Source organism: Ammospiza caudacuta, chromosome 3, assembly GCF_027887145.1.
Source record: "Ammospiza caudacuta isolate bAmmCau1 chromosome 3, bAmmCau1.pri, whole genome shotgun sequence".
NCBI classification, from domain to species: Eukaryota; Metazoa; Chordata; class Aves; order Passeriformes; family Passerellidae; genus Ammospiza; species Ammospiza caudacuta.
In genome coordinates this window covers 71,871,469-71,886,953 of record NC_080595.1, presented here as the reverse complement: position 1 = coordinate 71,886,953, position 15,485 = coordinate 71,871,469, and the positions used below count along the sequence as shown (strand labels likewise).

Genomic DNA, 15,485 nt, shown 5'->3' with positions numbered 1-15,485 from the left:
AGAAAGAAACAAATAAACCTTACCCAGCAACTGTGCTGAGCCAGCTGTGACTGGGTAAAAGGGAATTCTGCAGGGGGAGATCCCAACCACCACTCACAGATCACTGACCCAAAAACCCTTCAGCCCAAGAGAAGAGAAACACCGTGGGATTGATTAGCATGAGAAGAGAGAGAATCATTAACCAACAGAAGATAGAACACTAATTAATACAAGGATTATGTATCATGTAGCCAATAAACACCAATTCCCTTGTTTGCTGACATGTATAAATAGCAAAAAGGTTTTGACAGTTATTGTGCTTGATTTGTGGAATTCCACTGGGCACCCAGACTTGCAGAACTCTGGGAAAAAAAAAAATCAATGTCTCTCTCAAGCGTGTAGTTATTGGCTTGTTGCCCACTGGGTTACAAAAACCAATTCTTGTGGACAACAGCAGGGTGGTAAACCAATCTCCCCATCAGGCAGTAAACATTCAATCTTTTAAAGCTGAGCTCATACCTTATCTGAAACATCTACAAGTAAACTTGAGGAGTGGGAACAATGCAACAAACTTGTATCAAACAGGACAGTCTCTACTACACAATATTAAAAAGATCTAGAGTGAAAATAGAATGTCCAAGGCTGATCCTGGTAAACAAAAGGAAAAAGCTTTTTGGAATGGAGACAGTATGCTACAGCAAATACTGCATTTTGGTTTTTGGTTTGTTTTTTTTTTTTTTTTTTGTCTCAAGTACTTACAATCTCCATTTTCAAAAAGGTGCTTAAATGCTTCTCAGCTTCACTGGCGCCACTGCCTGATGATACCTACTGAACTCCTCTAGGTCTCACTCCAAACATCAGATGACACCAGATAGCTCAGTATGTACACAGAATAACACAAGGCAGCAGCACTTTTCTCTATCTTCTGCTACCTCCCAGACCTCAAGTCTACCCATGAAACCCTTTAGAACAACCTAAGAACACATCCAAAAGGCAGAAGTCTGTGTGTCATTTTAGATGTTACTCTTCTCAAAATGCAATACCAAATTCCTGAATGCTGTATGGTTTACTACTCCATTTTTCAATAATTGCCAATGTCACTGACTTGCCAATATCAGGCATAAATGCATGCCAAAACACAGCTAACTCGGGAATCACAATGCAATCTGTGAATTTTTTGAATAATTAGCTTTTTTTCTTGGTTGGTTAAAGAAAAATGGTTAAAGAAAAACCTTTCAAGAAAACAGATTTTTTTGGTTGAAATTAGCATTCTAAGCTTAAGTCTACTATAAATTGGCAGAGACATTCAAATACAGAGCAACTGATTACTACAATTAGGCTTTTTGAGAAAATACCTGACTTTCATCACATACACTATGAGAAATAGGCAGAAGAACCATTACATGCAGCTTCACCTGCTGGAAAATCTGCCATGTTCCAGTCAGACTAAAAGAGCTCATATTAAAAGTACAAACTGCATCATATTATTAATAGACACTCTGTGCTATCACAGCATCCCCTGAGAAATTGAAACAGATTTTGCTTTATAATCTGTAGAACAGCCCCAAACATATCTCTAAATCATACTAGTAATATGGCTATCCTTCCCCTTCTTTACTCCTCTGTAAACCAGGCTATGAACTCAGGGGGAAATGTGCATGTTAAAGAACAAAGTTCTTAAAGTGATGCTAAGCTACTTGTCATTAAACACAATGCCCTTGACATTGCCTACTGCCACAGAGCCTCAAAAAAGATGCTGAATACCTATAAATCCCCCACAAACTTCACCAAACATAAATGATGCGTTCTTCATGCATGAGGAGACAGCTGATTAAAAGGACAAAAAGTGAATCTGAGCACTGATAAGGTTTTCTGTCATTAAAAAAATGCCTTTTCCCAGCTATGATTTCACTAGACTTGGAGTGAGGAGTAGAGGTCTCTCAGTATCAATGCGAGGAGAAAAAGTAATCCACTAGCACCATTACACATAGCTTAACCATATGCTCTTCTCTTTCTTCCAGTAGTTTCTAATTCAGAAATTTAAAAGCAAATCTTTGTAGCATAGATACCTTCTAACTGTTAATAACAATTTCAGATTAATTCACATCACAGTCAGTCTAAGATCTGTGTAATACCAGACCGCTGGAAATCTTACTAACCTAATCTATTAAAATTTATCCTTTACACTATAATAATAAAACTTTGTATTTGCAAGGAAAGAGAGCACAACTGCAGTCATTGCCACCCTCACTCCAAATTTACTGATGAAAATTCAGAGACCTCAACCAGCTACAGTGTTGTTGCCATTGCTAAAATTAGACTGATTCCTAAGTATCTGGAGTGACTGAGAACTGTGAATTTCATATAAGTACATTCATAGCAGATTGGGGTAAGCAGACTTGACAGCCTGTTTGTAAGGGTAAAAACTAAAGTGTTCACATTAAACCCTGAAAGCTGTAAAATTATTCTGCTGCTCCAGGTAGCTTCTTCCAGAATTTGCTATATTTAAGCAGAAGAGAGAGCTGCACCTGATTTTATTTCTTTACAGACAGGATTGATTACAGATAACGAATAGATTTAGGAAATATCTCCCTGCCTGAAAAGATACCGCATGTGAGGATTTGCTACCTTAAAACAAGGAACAGCAGCAGCAAGGAGAAAAAAAACTCTGAAATAAAGAGGAAACAAATTTTTATTTGTCAGCAAATTATGTACCAAGATCATAGAAACAGAGTCCTAAGACTATGCCTAAAAGAAGAATCTGCCACTTGCTTCATAAACTCACTTAAGAAAAATGCTTGCAACTAACTATAAATGTAGAGAAATGAGCTGTCTGGTTTTGGAAATTTTTAAGTCCTAAAGCCATACTGTAACTACACTGTCCAGCTTAACATGCATCACAGCTCTTCCTATGTAGTGCTAAATCTGGCTAAATACTGCAACTTTGATAGGTGGGAAATTACTATCAAATCACCAAACAGTAGGAAGCCTGTACTTTGGGGTCTTTTTTAGCAAGAACATGTTTCAAATACCAGGTGCAGATTTTTTTTCTAAATCCCTATAATGCATTAGGTTTGCTATAGCAGAATAAGCAGAATTATTGACTCAATGTAAAAGGGGGGAGGGCAATGGCCTAAAAACTGCAGTTACTCAGTTTTTCTTTTCTGACTCATGTCATAATCAAATGCTTCCCCTAGAGCACATGAAAGTCGAGATTTATCAGAGATTTATCATAAATTTTCTGTTCTTTTCCTTCAGATTCCCTAACTCAAACCATCTACAATGAAATTATCAATTCTCCAAGCCACACCTACACAAAAGCTTGCCAACACAATGTGGGTGTAATTCTTGGGTGGTAAATCAGCCTTTAGGTACTAAAGCTGCACCTAAGAAGCAAGACTCAAATTCCATATGGGCAGAGTGAGACAGAGCACATTTATTACAGCTGAAAAGTTGCAACTCCCTCACAATAAAGTAGGACTGGAATGAATCTCCATAAAGTCACCCCAAGGTCTAATTTAATTCAGTCTGAAATGTAATTTTTTTTTAATTTTTTTTTTTTTTAATGGAGCATCTCAACTTTTTTTCCTCACTTCAGTGTCAGGACATGAGGATTTCTCAAAGATAGAGGTCGTAATTCCAGCCATTAAGAGAACTTTGCTGTCTCAAAAACAAACAAAGTCTTTAGTCAGCTATCATATCTGTTCCTGGGGAAAGGGAGGGGCATTCTGCTTCCTCTGAATTTTAGAACTCCATGTTCCATAGTCAGAATAGGCTTCTGTCACAATCTGAGGTTTAAGAATGTCACTTGATAAAGTTTTATGCTGGTTTTTACCCATCACTGAAGTGACACTAGAAGTAGAATAAAAGACATTCTACTCAGAACAAGTCTTTCGGTTGTTCTGAAGGTCAAGCTAAATTTGGCAATTTGTCTACCTCTGTTTCTCATTTGAAGCATGACAGAATTGGGCAAAGGAACAACTGGCTATCCAGTACAATAGCTGGTTTTAATCAAAAGATATGAACATAAGCTAACTTTTGAAGTCTACAACACCCTTGAGAACAAGCAACAACTGATACAGAAGCTCTGTTTTAGGAACGGACACATTCAAAGACATGAGCTGACACCCACTCTCAGCTGCACTGACGATAATTAACGCAAGCAACAAACACAGCATTTTTGAATGTGTAAGGTGTTAAATCTTAGCATGAATCCATGGTAATTCATTATTAACACAGGTGAGAATTTTCTCTAAACACCCCTGAATTTGCAGAGTTCATTATTTAGAAGTATCTCTCTCAAAAACAACCAGCTTCAGAGCCAAACAAGAAATGTCACACCTGAGTGGTCCTTGTATCTCCTCAGGCTCTCAGGCCCCACAACACCACCAATGAGGTGGGAAAGTCACAATCAGAGGCAGAGCTGAATCCCAGCATAACCTCTGTGAATGCTTCCAAGTGCTCTAATAAAGATAGCAAAACAAAGGAGGGACAAGAAAGGAAGAAAACCTTCTGGCCACACAAAAAGGATTGATTCTGCTTTCAACTAATGCATGAGGAAAGCAGATACGCTGCTTCAAAATAGTGAAGCTTACCTCCAGATGCAGATTCCATTCCAGCAGATTTAGCTTCTGCCTCTAAGTCAGTGGCCTATAACTCTTATTTTCACTTGACTGCAAAAAGAAATCAATAGCATTTTCTACTTAAATCAGCACAGAGTGAACAAAAAAATAATCATACTGTACATGAGGCTCACTTTATGGGAACACATGTTTATAGTCACACTGTCCCAGCCTGCCCCCATGTTGTATCTGTGCTTTTATTCAGCCCAGAACCCTGATACTTAACTGAGCAACCTGACAATCCCAGCACCCACAAAAGCTATGCCATTGCTCTGCCTACTGGAAAGCCTATCTTCAGTGTGGTTTCACGTACAAAATAAAAAACTGTAGAATATTTCAGGATCTGAATTTTATAGAAAACAGATGACAACTGAGGAGAAACAAGCAGTTATACAGTGGCCTCATTTGTAAATATTGTTTTAAAGATTGCTAAGCCCAGAAAACACAGAAGCAAACATGGACATGAATAATGCCCTTCAGGGATCCACTCTTTCAGTAATCTCAGCTTCTTCAATCTTTCTCACAACCAGAAAAAAATAAGTTGGGCTTTCCAGTAAGGTAAAATAAAATAATTAAATAATAAAGGATAAAAAAACCCAATCACAACACACCAATCAAAAAACCCAACCCACACTTACAGATAACCATCTTGTAAAGGTCAGTCGACACTATCTCCACAGCATTGCTTCCCTCCGGTCTTATTAGACACACTCGTATTCCATAAACGCTCTCAAACAAACTCCCACCAATAAATGAAAGGATTGTACTCCCACAGAAAAGTCTAAAAAATGTTAATAAAAAATTCAGATATAGAAGTTAAGTTTCAGTTGAGTTAAAGACTTTCCCTGGACTTTGTCAACAACAAATTTTGGTTTAAAATATCTCTGCACTTTTTTCTTCTTGAATCTGTTGAGATGATGAACTTCACAAGAGGTGTAATGATTTCTAATATGCTCACAACTAGCATTGTTATCTGTCAGTCATCTAACTTATAGTCAAGCAAACCATGCAAACCAAGCTCCCAGAGCTGGGAGGTCTTTTCAAGCCTATATTATTTAGAAAACATGAAACTCAAGTCAAGTTAAAACAATAAACTTCTTGTGTTTGCTACAAGGGTAGAAACTGTTCTTCATTTCCTGAAGTCACATACTAAGTTAGCCAATTTACTCTAAACGCAGTTGTCCTGGACCAGTTTCAGCATTCCTTCAAGCAAATGCACTGTTATTGCAACAAATATATCTTTTTTAAGTTCTAACACTTTGTTGCAGTAAAAAAACAATAAATAAAATAAAACTGCAGTGTATGTCAGTTCTCAAATGGCAGCAAAGGAGCTCAAAGAATGACACATCTTTGGAAGCAGAACGTAAGAGCTGCCTGTCCCTGCTGCTTGCAACCCCTTCCCGATGACACACGTAGAGCTCAGCTCCTCCTGGCCCCAACACTGAGCAGCAGCAAGCACATGCAAACAGAGTCACTGCTCAACACACAACTCTGCTGCTACTATCAGAGGACAAAGACACCTTCTGACCCAAGTCTATGCAAACCATGACCTGATTTAGGGCTGCAGAAGAGGCAAACAGCATTTCAGAAGGTATTTTCAAAACATAGGTATAAATTTAATGTTACTGGTGAATCTCTAGTGCAATTTGGTTAGGACATTCCACAGAAATTTTGGTTACTTGTACAAACACATCTGCAGCATTATGAACCACAGCAATTTCTGGGGCTTTAGGGGTTTGCTGATTTTTTTTGGTTTCTTTTCAAATCATACATGATGTGAAAATACTCATGTTGAAAATAAATTTGTGAAAAACACCTCTACATGCTTACTCACAATATAACATGTTAGACTGGATGACCCAGAAATACAACATATAAAATTGTTATATCAAGTAGTTCACACAAAGAAGCTTTCATTTTCTGACCTAGCCCATGGTCTGTCTTGCTTTGCCCCCTATTACCAGATGGGGGGCAGAAACGAAACTCTTCTTCCCCTTCAACCTCTCACTTCCTTTTCCTGCAGCTCTACTGGAAAACTCTTAACCTCCTCACTCAGAAACAGGAACCTTCTTGCCCTCTTCATTTCTTAAAAAAAAAAAAAAAAAAAAAAAAAGTTTTTCTTTCACATCTTATGGGCTAATTTATGTACATTTCTTTCTTTACAGGCTTGGAAAAAACTCATCTGTTTCTCTCAAACACAACCCCTTCTACATCTTACTGACCCCCTTTCTTCCTCAAGCTCCTACCACCACCACATCACCAAAAGGTGATGATGCACTTTACAGCTCATTTCTGTACCTAGTTTCAGGGAGAGTAACAGAAGAAAGGACAAAATAGCCATGAGAGAAACCAGATGCAAGAGTCTGTGGGAAGCACTAAAAATTACTCATCACCACTTGCACTACCCTCTTGAGCAGGAAGCAAAGCCATGGTATAGTTGCAACAGCAGCTCTCATTAAGGCACAGATAAGTAGTACTCATTATCTCTTCCTAGATGGGGACTTTTCTACTAGAATGCATGGCAGGCAACTAGTTAGACAGGTTTGGTTTAGTTCTGCTGCTCCTTCTCACACATATTGGGAGTATTCAGTGGTTAAGTGGTATTTTCAGGACTTGCAGGTAAATCCAGTATTTAGGTTTTCTTTGCTTTTGAGAGATTTTAGCAAGGCACAAACACCTTCAACCATTCTACCTTCCTCAAGATAAGTTTCATCAGGAAAAGAAAAAATATGGAAGTGGAAAGCAAACCACAGGTTTTCAGATACTGATAAGAGATTTTCCTGCAGAGAAAAGTAACTATATAAGATCTAATACATTGCATTCTGACTTTGGCCAACAATTCTGTGATTTAGCCTGTCACAGGTTTATATTAGTAAAAAGCAACTACAGCACAACACTAAACTTATGTTCAAGGCAATGCCAAATAGAGGAAGTAAGAAAATGTAAATATATAAATTATTATAGACTCTCGAATGTCTTACAAGTATCAACTTGCATTGGTAAATAATTTTCCAGTTTCACATTCAAGAGAAATAATCCTTGCCACATCAGTGAGTTGCCTCTCTTTTAAGAGCAAATGCAACTGCAGTACACATGTACTCAGTCCCCAGGCATTTTGCCACCAACATTGCTCATTTGCAGCATTTAGCTAACTTGAGTGCAAGTTTCCTCTCCTGACAAACTCCTGCCATATAACGTAAGTAATTTAAGTTTTACTAAATAGGAATATGGGGAGAACAATACACAAGTTAATTGCTATACAAATACTGACATAAGAGATCAAGCAGATTACCTTTACCTCTTCTACACTTTCCATTTTCTACTACCACAGTGATCTGAGCCACCACCTTGACCAGATGCAACCTCTGAAAATGTAATATTAGCAGAAATACCAAATACACTAAGCTGCTCCAGCAGAAATCCTGTTTTTCCCATGGAGCCATGCTTCATAGCAGATTATTGTTTTCTCTCTCTCAAGCAGTATTTTTTTACTTCTGCTTCAAACAAAAAAATATTCATCAAATAAAAAAACTAAAACAAGGGAAAGCTGACATAGCCACAATCACAAGCAGCATTCCTATGTTAAGGTTATATACTTGTCTTGGCTAGATACTTCATCCTTCTTTCTCTCCCCATATCCTACTTTTCATAGAACCATACAATGGTTTGGGTTGGAAGGAATTTTAAATATCACCTAGTTCCACTCTTCTGCCCTGTGCAAGGAAACTTCTCATTAGACCAGGTGGCTCAGAGTACCATCCAACCTGGCCTTGAACACTGCCAGGAAAGGGGCACTCAACTCTTATGTGGGCTTGGAAGCTGTGAGTTGAGAGCCTTACATTAATGATTCTGCACACCAGTGTCAGTCCAAGGAGGAAAACAGACTCCTCTTCAGTTACAAACTTACAGTACTGAAAAATAGGGGTAAGAAGAAGGAAAGAATATTTCATTTGTCTTCCCCTTCCTATGCCTGTGTTCCACAGTGATGTTTCTGGACTTGCATCGCTGTTGTCCAGTTCTCAAAAGGGAATTCCGTATTTGGCAACTAAGATGAAACCTGGTTTATACCAACTCTCTTTTGAAAAGTTACAGGTACAGTAACAATAAAGTAATCTGACAAGCTACAAAAGCATACTACTTCAGCAGCATATAAATCTACATCCTTGGTTTAGCTGATACATTGTAAGTACAGAGCCAAACCTTTTATGGCAGGAGGGTCCGCCAGGGCAGCACCAGCTCCTGAGCTGGCAGGGAGCCTGGCAGCTGCCCAGGGTACAAATCCTGGCCCTTACTGCCACCCTTTTGAAAGCTGATCACTTCGTATTTCTGGCATTCCTTCAGTAACAAGATTAAAAAGCACATACTTGCTTTTTGAAAGGTGTTCTAAAACATACAGATTAAACTAAAATTACAAACTTATTTTTTCTTTCCAAGTAGCTATATAGGTAATATTTATAAGAACCTTTGTTTCCTAAATGCAGAGAGTGAGTCAAATGAAAATTAAAATAGCCCCAGTTTGAGAAAAAGCAGCCACCTCGAGTGTTTGTTTACAGGTAAGCAGAAGCAGCAATAAATAGAAAGGCTGTATTTACATGAAGATACAGCTTTTGCAAGTGTTGCATCTGCTGTTGCTGCTACAGAGTGAAGAACAGAGTGGCCTATTTTCTACTTGACTCAAGCATCCCACTATTCCTTGCGCTCCTGACTAACCAGCAGTGGTGCCTTTTCAGCTTGCTGACTCATGCAAACCTCCACCTGCAGCTGGACTGACATCCTGGTGAAGAAATACTCTGTAGTGGCCTGGATTCAAAGATTGATTATTTCGAAAAAGTAAAGGAAAATAACTCAGGCATACACAACAAACAGAATTTCCAAACCTCACTCATCCTAAAACTTGCCTTTCATATGAGGAGGGGATACAAGAAGTGAAACAACTAAGCACAACATGGTAGCTTAAAATACCATCAAAGAGAATGTAAGGAATGTAACGAGGAGAGGTAAGGCATGAAACAAAACTATATTTTCCTAACCATGACTGGAAAAATTGCATTCTTTACTTTACTAGACAGATGTGAATGTGTCCCAAAAAAAACATTTAGAAAAAGTCAACATGATGCTTTGAAGCAGTACACAAACAAAAAACCTGTAACAGATTTTCCAGCTACATAAAGAGCTAAAAATCTAATATTGATGACTGAATTGCAATCATGATGCTTTTATCATGATTTCCTCCATCAAAGTCACTGGTCCAGTTTTACTGTACATGAAATAAAGGACTGGACAACTTATATAAATACTTGTTTTCTACACCTTCTGGACCACAGAGGTATTAATGAAAAAGTTCTGTAAACCCAGGTGCCTAATTTAGCTAAATATATAACACAAGTAGTACCTCCAGACCTCAGACCATACAAACACTACTGAACTAAATAGAAGCTGCAGCTGCTCAAAATCTCTAAAAACATAATGTTGTAGTGCATTCAAATGTAACACCAACATTGCTAAAATCTGACTCTTTAAAAAAGAAAAAATTCTTTTAACTTTCATAGAAACCAGTCAGCTCACTAGAAACATGCCGAAATGATATTCTACTCTAGGCTGAAAAAGCCAAACTAAGCTGTTACTTTGTCAAGAAACTGCTTTTATGCACAAGCCATTCACAGAGATCTAAGCAACAAAACCACTTTTTCTACAAACATTTTATCGAACAGTTGCCAAGCTCCATATAAACACATTTTACTATTTCATAAAATTCATATGCCAACTTTTTGAAACATGAAGTGACAAGTTCTCAGTGGAATTTCTGGAGAGCTACAAGGTTCTTATTGCCCTCGTCCTCCTGAGACTGTAAATTAACTACACGAAGCAAGAAGCCAGAAACTTTCTCTTTCACACAGGAATGCCTTGCAAAATACTGAAACAGTCTCTGCAGTCAGCTAAAGAAGAATTCCTTTACATGAGGCTCAAAAGCCCCCAGTGATCAGCACACAATAAATATGCACCACTGCTAGATTTCTTTTACTAATTTCTTTCATTAGGGACCCCTTAAAGCTCATAACTAATGCTAAATATCCTCCAACCTGCAGCTATACTTTAGCTAGGTGTTTACATAAGGAAATCATCACATATTAATGGTTTTAGTTATTTTCTAATTTTTTCCTAAGTTGTTCACATCTTCCTTTCACCCAAGGATCTAAAGTTACACAAAAGCAACTAACAGTGAACTTACCAATGCCATAAAATGCAGACCAAGAAAAAAAGAAAAAAACAGGCCACTTTCTAAGCTTCATGAAGTAAAGTCTCTGAGCATATAGTACAGCTGAATTTGTGCCATGTTATATTACATGTCAATCTATCTGACAGCACTGCACCTTTGCACTTCCTTTTACCAGTTACTTGTCTAACGGCTCAAGGTCTCCCTTTGATTATTCCCAGCTCTGACACATTAGCTATATGGTTATCATATTTACTTTTGCTTTACTACCCATTGGCATTTGTCATATTATTGTAGGGATTTTGAAGACCTGTTCTTTATCATGCTTTGTAGCAGCAATGCAATTCCTATGACGGATTTCCTTTGCAGATGATGGAAATGCAAAATGTCTGATTTTTACTTACATCAAATTTCTTTCTTTCTTTCGTAAAACAGTAAACCCAAAGCTCTGCCTTTTTTTGCTGTTCTTACAATCAGCAGTTTTAGGTTTACTGTATCAAAGAACAGCAACAAACATTTAACTAGCATTTTGGTGGTTTTATTACTACTTCCTTTCCTTATTACTGCTTTCTTGCTATCCCATGTATGTTTTACTATATATATTTATATATTTATATATATTGATATATATTTATATATAAATATATATTTATATATTTTATATATTTTTATATAAATATATTTATATATTTTTATATATTTATATATATATAAATTAACACTTAGGAAAAAGAAGCAACCATGATCACTTAACACAAAAATATTGGAAGAACTCAGTGGCAGCTGTGATACCTGGAAAAGCTTTGATATTTCAAGTTAGCTATGCTCTAGTGTTCCTATGGCTGCAGAGCAAGCTAGTCAGAATCAGAGCTCATTTCCTGGTATTTAATCCTTCACTGGAATTAGTGTCTACCTTTCAGTTATTAATCACTTTTACACTACAGCCTCCTAATTCAGAGTTCAAATTTTCAAGACACACATGAATGCCATTTATTCCTACAGCCTAAACTTCTCTACTAATCTAAAGCAGCAGCCTGTCATTAACCACTTCCAAAAATTTATTTAAGAGTTGTCATTTTTCCACATTCAGTCTCTTCTTTTCCAAAGTTTCAGTTGGCTATAATGGAAGGCTATTACAGAAAGGAATCACCTCCAATTCACAGGCATATTTTAGCCAACCTTACAGTATGTTTAGAACACTGCAAACACAGCCTGTGTTTGTGCACCAGGCACACACCACAGTGAAAAAGTGCGCAATGGCCCTTCTGAAAGCAAAGGATTCTATTTGGAACCCACACCTGCACGAGACTGTTGCTCAGGCCTCAGGACTGCTCCCCTTCAATAACTGCATGCCAGTCAAACAGTCCCCAATTGCAATCCTAGCTCCCCACTGCTCTCTTAACTACAATACTGTGAAAACGGCATCCATGAAACACCTATCCCATGGTACCGAATTTCCTCAGAGAAGAGAAGAAACCTTGCTTAGCCAACATATGGGCTTAACGCCTAAAGGACCTCTCTGGATCAAGCCACCAGCCAAGCGTTCGGGGACAGGGACTTGTATCCTGCTCTCTCACACTGATGGAGACACGCCTGTGCATAGGTACCAGACAGAAGCCACCAGCTCTGCCTACAAGGAGCGTCCCGGACAGGCCATCGAGCCAAGCGTGCCCGGCACTGGCATCAGCGGGTGCCTGGGGCTGGGACACACCAGGGACCACCGCACACCCCGGGAGCTGCTCGGGAGGGAGCAGCCGGGGAGGGGCCGTCGGGAGCCAGGTACTCCTCCCTTCTCAATCCCCTGCAAGTAATCGGAACAGAACGTCAAATTACGAACGCGGTCACACAAAAGACGAAAGCGACCTGGAACACGGCGTGCAAAGCAAAGGCGACCCCAGGGCACAGCCTGCTGACACCGCACCACCAGGGATGGCGGGGGGGAGCGGGGCAGAGCGGGACGAGCTTTAGGCTGAACATTAGGCAGGACTGCTTGCATAAAGGGCGATTAGACATTGGAAAGGGCTGCTCAGGGAGGTGGTGGAGTCCCCGTCCCTGGAAGTGTTTAAGGAAAGACTGGATGTGGCACTTAGTGCCACGGTCTAGTTGAACACGGTGATGTTCGGTCACAGGGTGGACTCCATGATCTTAGAGGTTTTTTTCCACCCTAACTGGTTCCGTCGCTCCGAGCAGCCGGGCAGCGATGCGCGGGGCCGGGACACCGGGGCCCGCTCCCGGCGCGGGGCGGGGATCCCCGAGCGGGCTCCGCGCTCCGGCCCCCGCGCTGCCAGAAACTTTCCGAGGAGGGAGGGGAAGGAAGGAGGGGAGGGAAGGAGGGGAGGGCGCTGGTGCGGGGGGAGGGGGGGGTTGGAAGGGGGTTCTCGGCGCGGCCCTTACCCATCCTTGCGGCGGGCCTTGTAGACGTGCCCGTAGGTGCCTCTGCCCACCTTGCATCCCTCGTACTCGAACAGGTCCTCCACCCGCTCGCGCTCGGCCGCCAGCTTCGACTTGAACTCGTAGTCCATGTCTCGCCCATGGGCGGGGAGGCACGGGCGGGCAGGGGGACGCGGCGGCCGGATCAGCACCCGCAGCTGGCGGAGCCCCCTCCCGGCGCCGCCATGTCCGGGGCTCGGCGGGGGCGGCGGGCGAGGGGAACGGGGCGGGGGGGCGGTTTGTTTTTGTTTTGGTTTGGGGCTTTTCGGCGGGGGGGAGGGGGCGCGCTCCGCCGCCGCCACCCGCTTCAACGGGGCTCCTCGCGGCGCGGCGCGCGAGGTGCCGGGAGTCGTAGTGCGGCTGCGGGAGCCGGCCCCGCCGCCGCAGGCGGGACGCCGTAGCGGCAGAACTACAACTCCCGGCATGCCCCGGGTCGCCCCGGCCGGGCGGCGTCGGCGCACTGTCCTCTCCGGAGACACCGGAGCGTTTCAGCGGCCGCTGGGAACTTGCTGACTCTTCACATTTCGCGCACAGGCGGGAGCAACGAACGCGGCCGGACGCGGCGCCTCTGGCTGGCAGGGAGCGAGGGAGGGAGGACCAGAGGAATAGACTGTGGACACACACCCCATGCTGCGGGGCGCCGAACAGTGCAGAGACTTGTTTATCTCGCCAGCCGCCATTCACGGTCCGGCCCCGCCCCCCTGCGGGATGCTGCCCCGTGATTGGTCAGTGCTGCCCCGCCGTGTGGTGGGCGGGGCTGGGCAGGGCGGGGCTAGGCCGGCCCCGGCGCTGTGGCGCTGCGGGTCCATGTTGGAAGTGGGAGGTGTTGGATAATTCGTGCAGTCGTGTGCTGCTAAATAAACCGATCGCTTACAGAAACACAGGGGCTCATACTGTGCGCTCATATACAAACCAGGTGGATTGCTGCGTCTTTAGGATACGATGCCGTAGCAAGGCTGTGCCCTTTCAGCCCCTGGCAGAGAGATTTTTAGACAGACGCCGCGCTGCTTTGAGGTTCGGATTTCATCAGAGTACTTTGAGATCACAGAAACGTTCAGGCCTTTTAATGCTATGTCTCAGTCTCTCGAAGATTCTGTTTGTGAGAAGCGTCACTCTGCAAGGTTACTTGTGTTATGGAAGTGCCAGGCAGAGATAACTGTATGAAGTCACACAGAATCACAGAATCGGGCTGGAAAAGGCCTCTGAGGTCGAATCCAGTCTGTGACCAAACAGCGCCATGTCAGCTACAGACCGTGGCATTGAGTGCCATGTCCGTTCTTTCCCTAAACATCTCCAGAAATTGTGACTCCACCACCTCTCCAGGCAGTCCATTCCAATGTCTAATGACCCTGTCTGTAAAGAAATTTTCCTAATGTCCAACATAAACCTTCCGTGGTGCAGTTTGAGATGATCTCTCATCCTCTCAGCTGTTGTCTGGGAGAAGAAGCTGATCCGCACCTACAGCTTCCTTCCAGGGAGCTCTAGGGAGTGTAAGGCCAACCTTGACCTATCTTATACAGCCTGCAGGTTACATCCCCCTCTAGAAGCAAAGGACAATCCCCACCTTGTGTGTTCAACATCAGATTACTCCTGCCAGCAGCAAGTGAATGAAGCAGAATTAAATGAGAAGAGGGCAGAGTAAAAATGGCATCTCTCCTTACACAGAAACTATCTCAGTTCATCACCTGCTCTGCCAGCATTACTTACCACAATGGAAAGTTTTTCCACATGCTGGATGGGAGGGGTAGAGGAGCTGATGAGAAGCTGTCATTGCTGACAAAGCACAGGGAGGTGTCAACTGCACGATAAGGAACGGTGCTATATATGATTACTAGTGCATAGCTAAGTCATGAGGTCATAGCCAGAAGTTTGTTTCTCAAGGAAAGGCAGGAGTGTAACCATTTTGAGGTGATTATTTCTTCCCGAAGGCAATAGATGATTCAGAATTTCCCTTGGGACAGGTAGCTACCAACTGAAATTCTCAGAAAACTTCATCACTCCTATACCAAAGTAATATTTTCCAGAGAACTGCAAGTGCTTTGCAGTTGCAGATGTGGATCTTTCTAAGCAAGGCCTGATCCCTGATCATGAGCTGGCAATTTTCCCGAACAGGAGAAAGAACACCATCGATCTTTCAGTGGCAACATTAAAGACATTTACTAAAATTAGAGCTAACTATTTAAATTTTGCAAAGTGTTCATGTCTTTGGTCACCTAGTAATCAAAACCAACACTGAGAAG

The 15,485-nt window shown here is 41.8% G+C and overlaps 1 protein-coding gene across 1 annotated transcript in view; it reads right to left on the bottom strand.

The window, feature by feature from the left end:
• CDK19 (cyclin dependent kinase 19) overlaps window positions 1-13,463 on the bottom strand; it is a 121,976-nt gene extending 108,513 nt beyond the window's left edge. The window contains exon 1 of the mRNA XM_058800947.1: window positions 13,210-13,463. Within this exon, the coding sequence (XP_058656930.1) occupies window positions 13,210-13,337 (128 nt within the window). The 5' untranslated portion in view covers window positions 13,338-13,463. The remainder of the gene's footprint in view (window positions 1-13,209) is intronic.
• Between the last annotated feature and the right edge of the window lie 2,022 nt (window positions 13,464-15,485).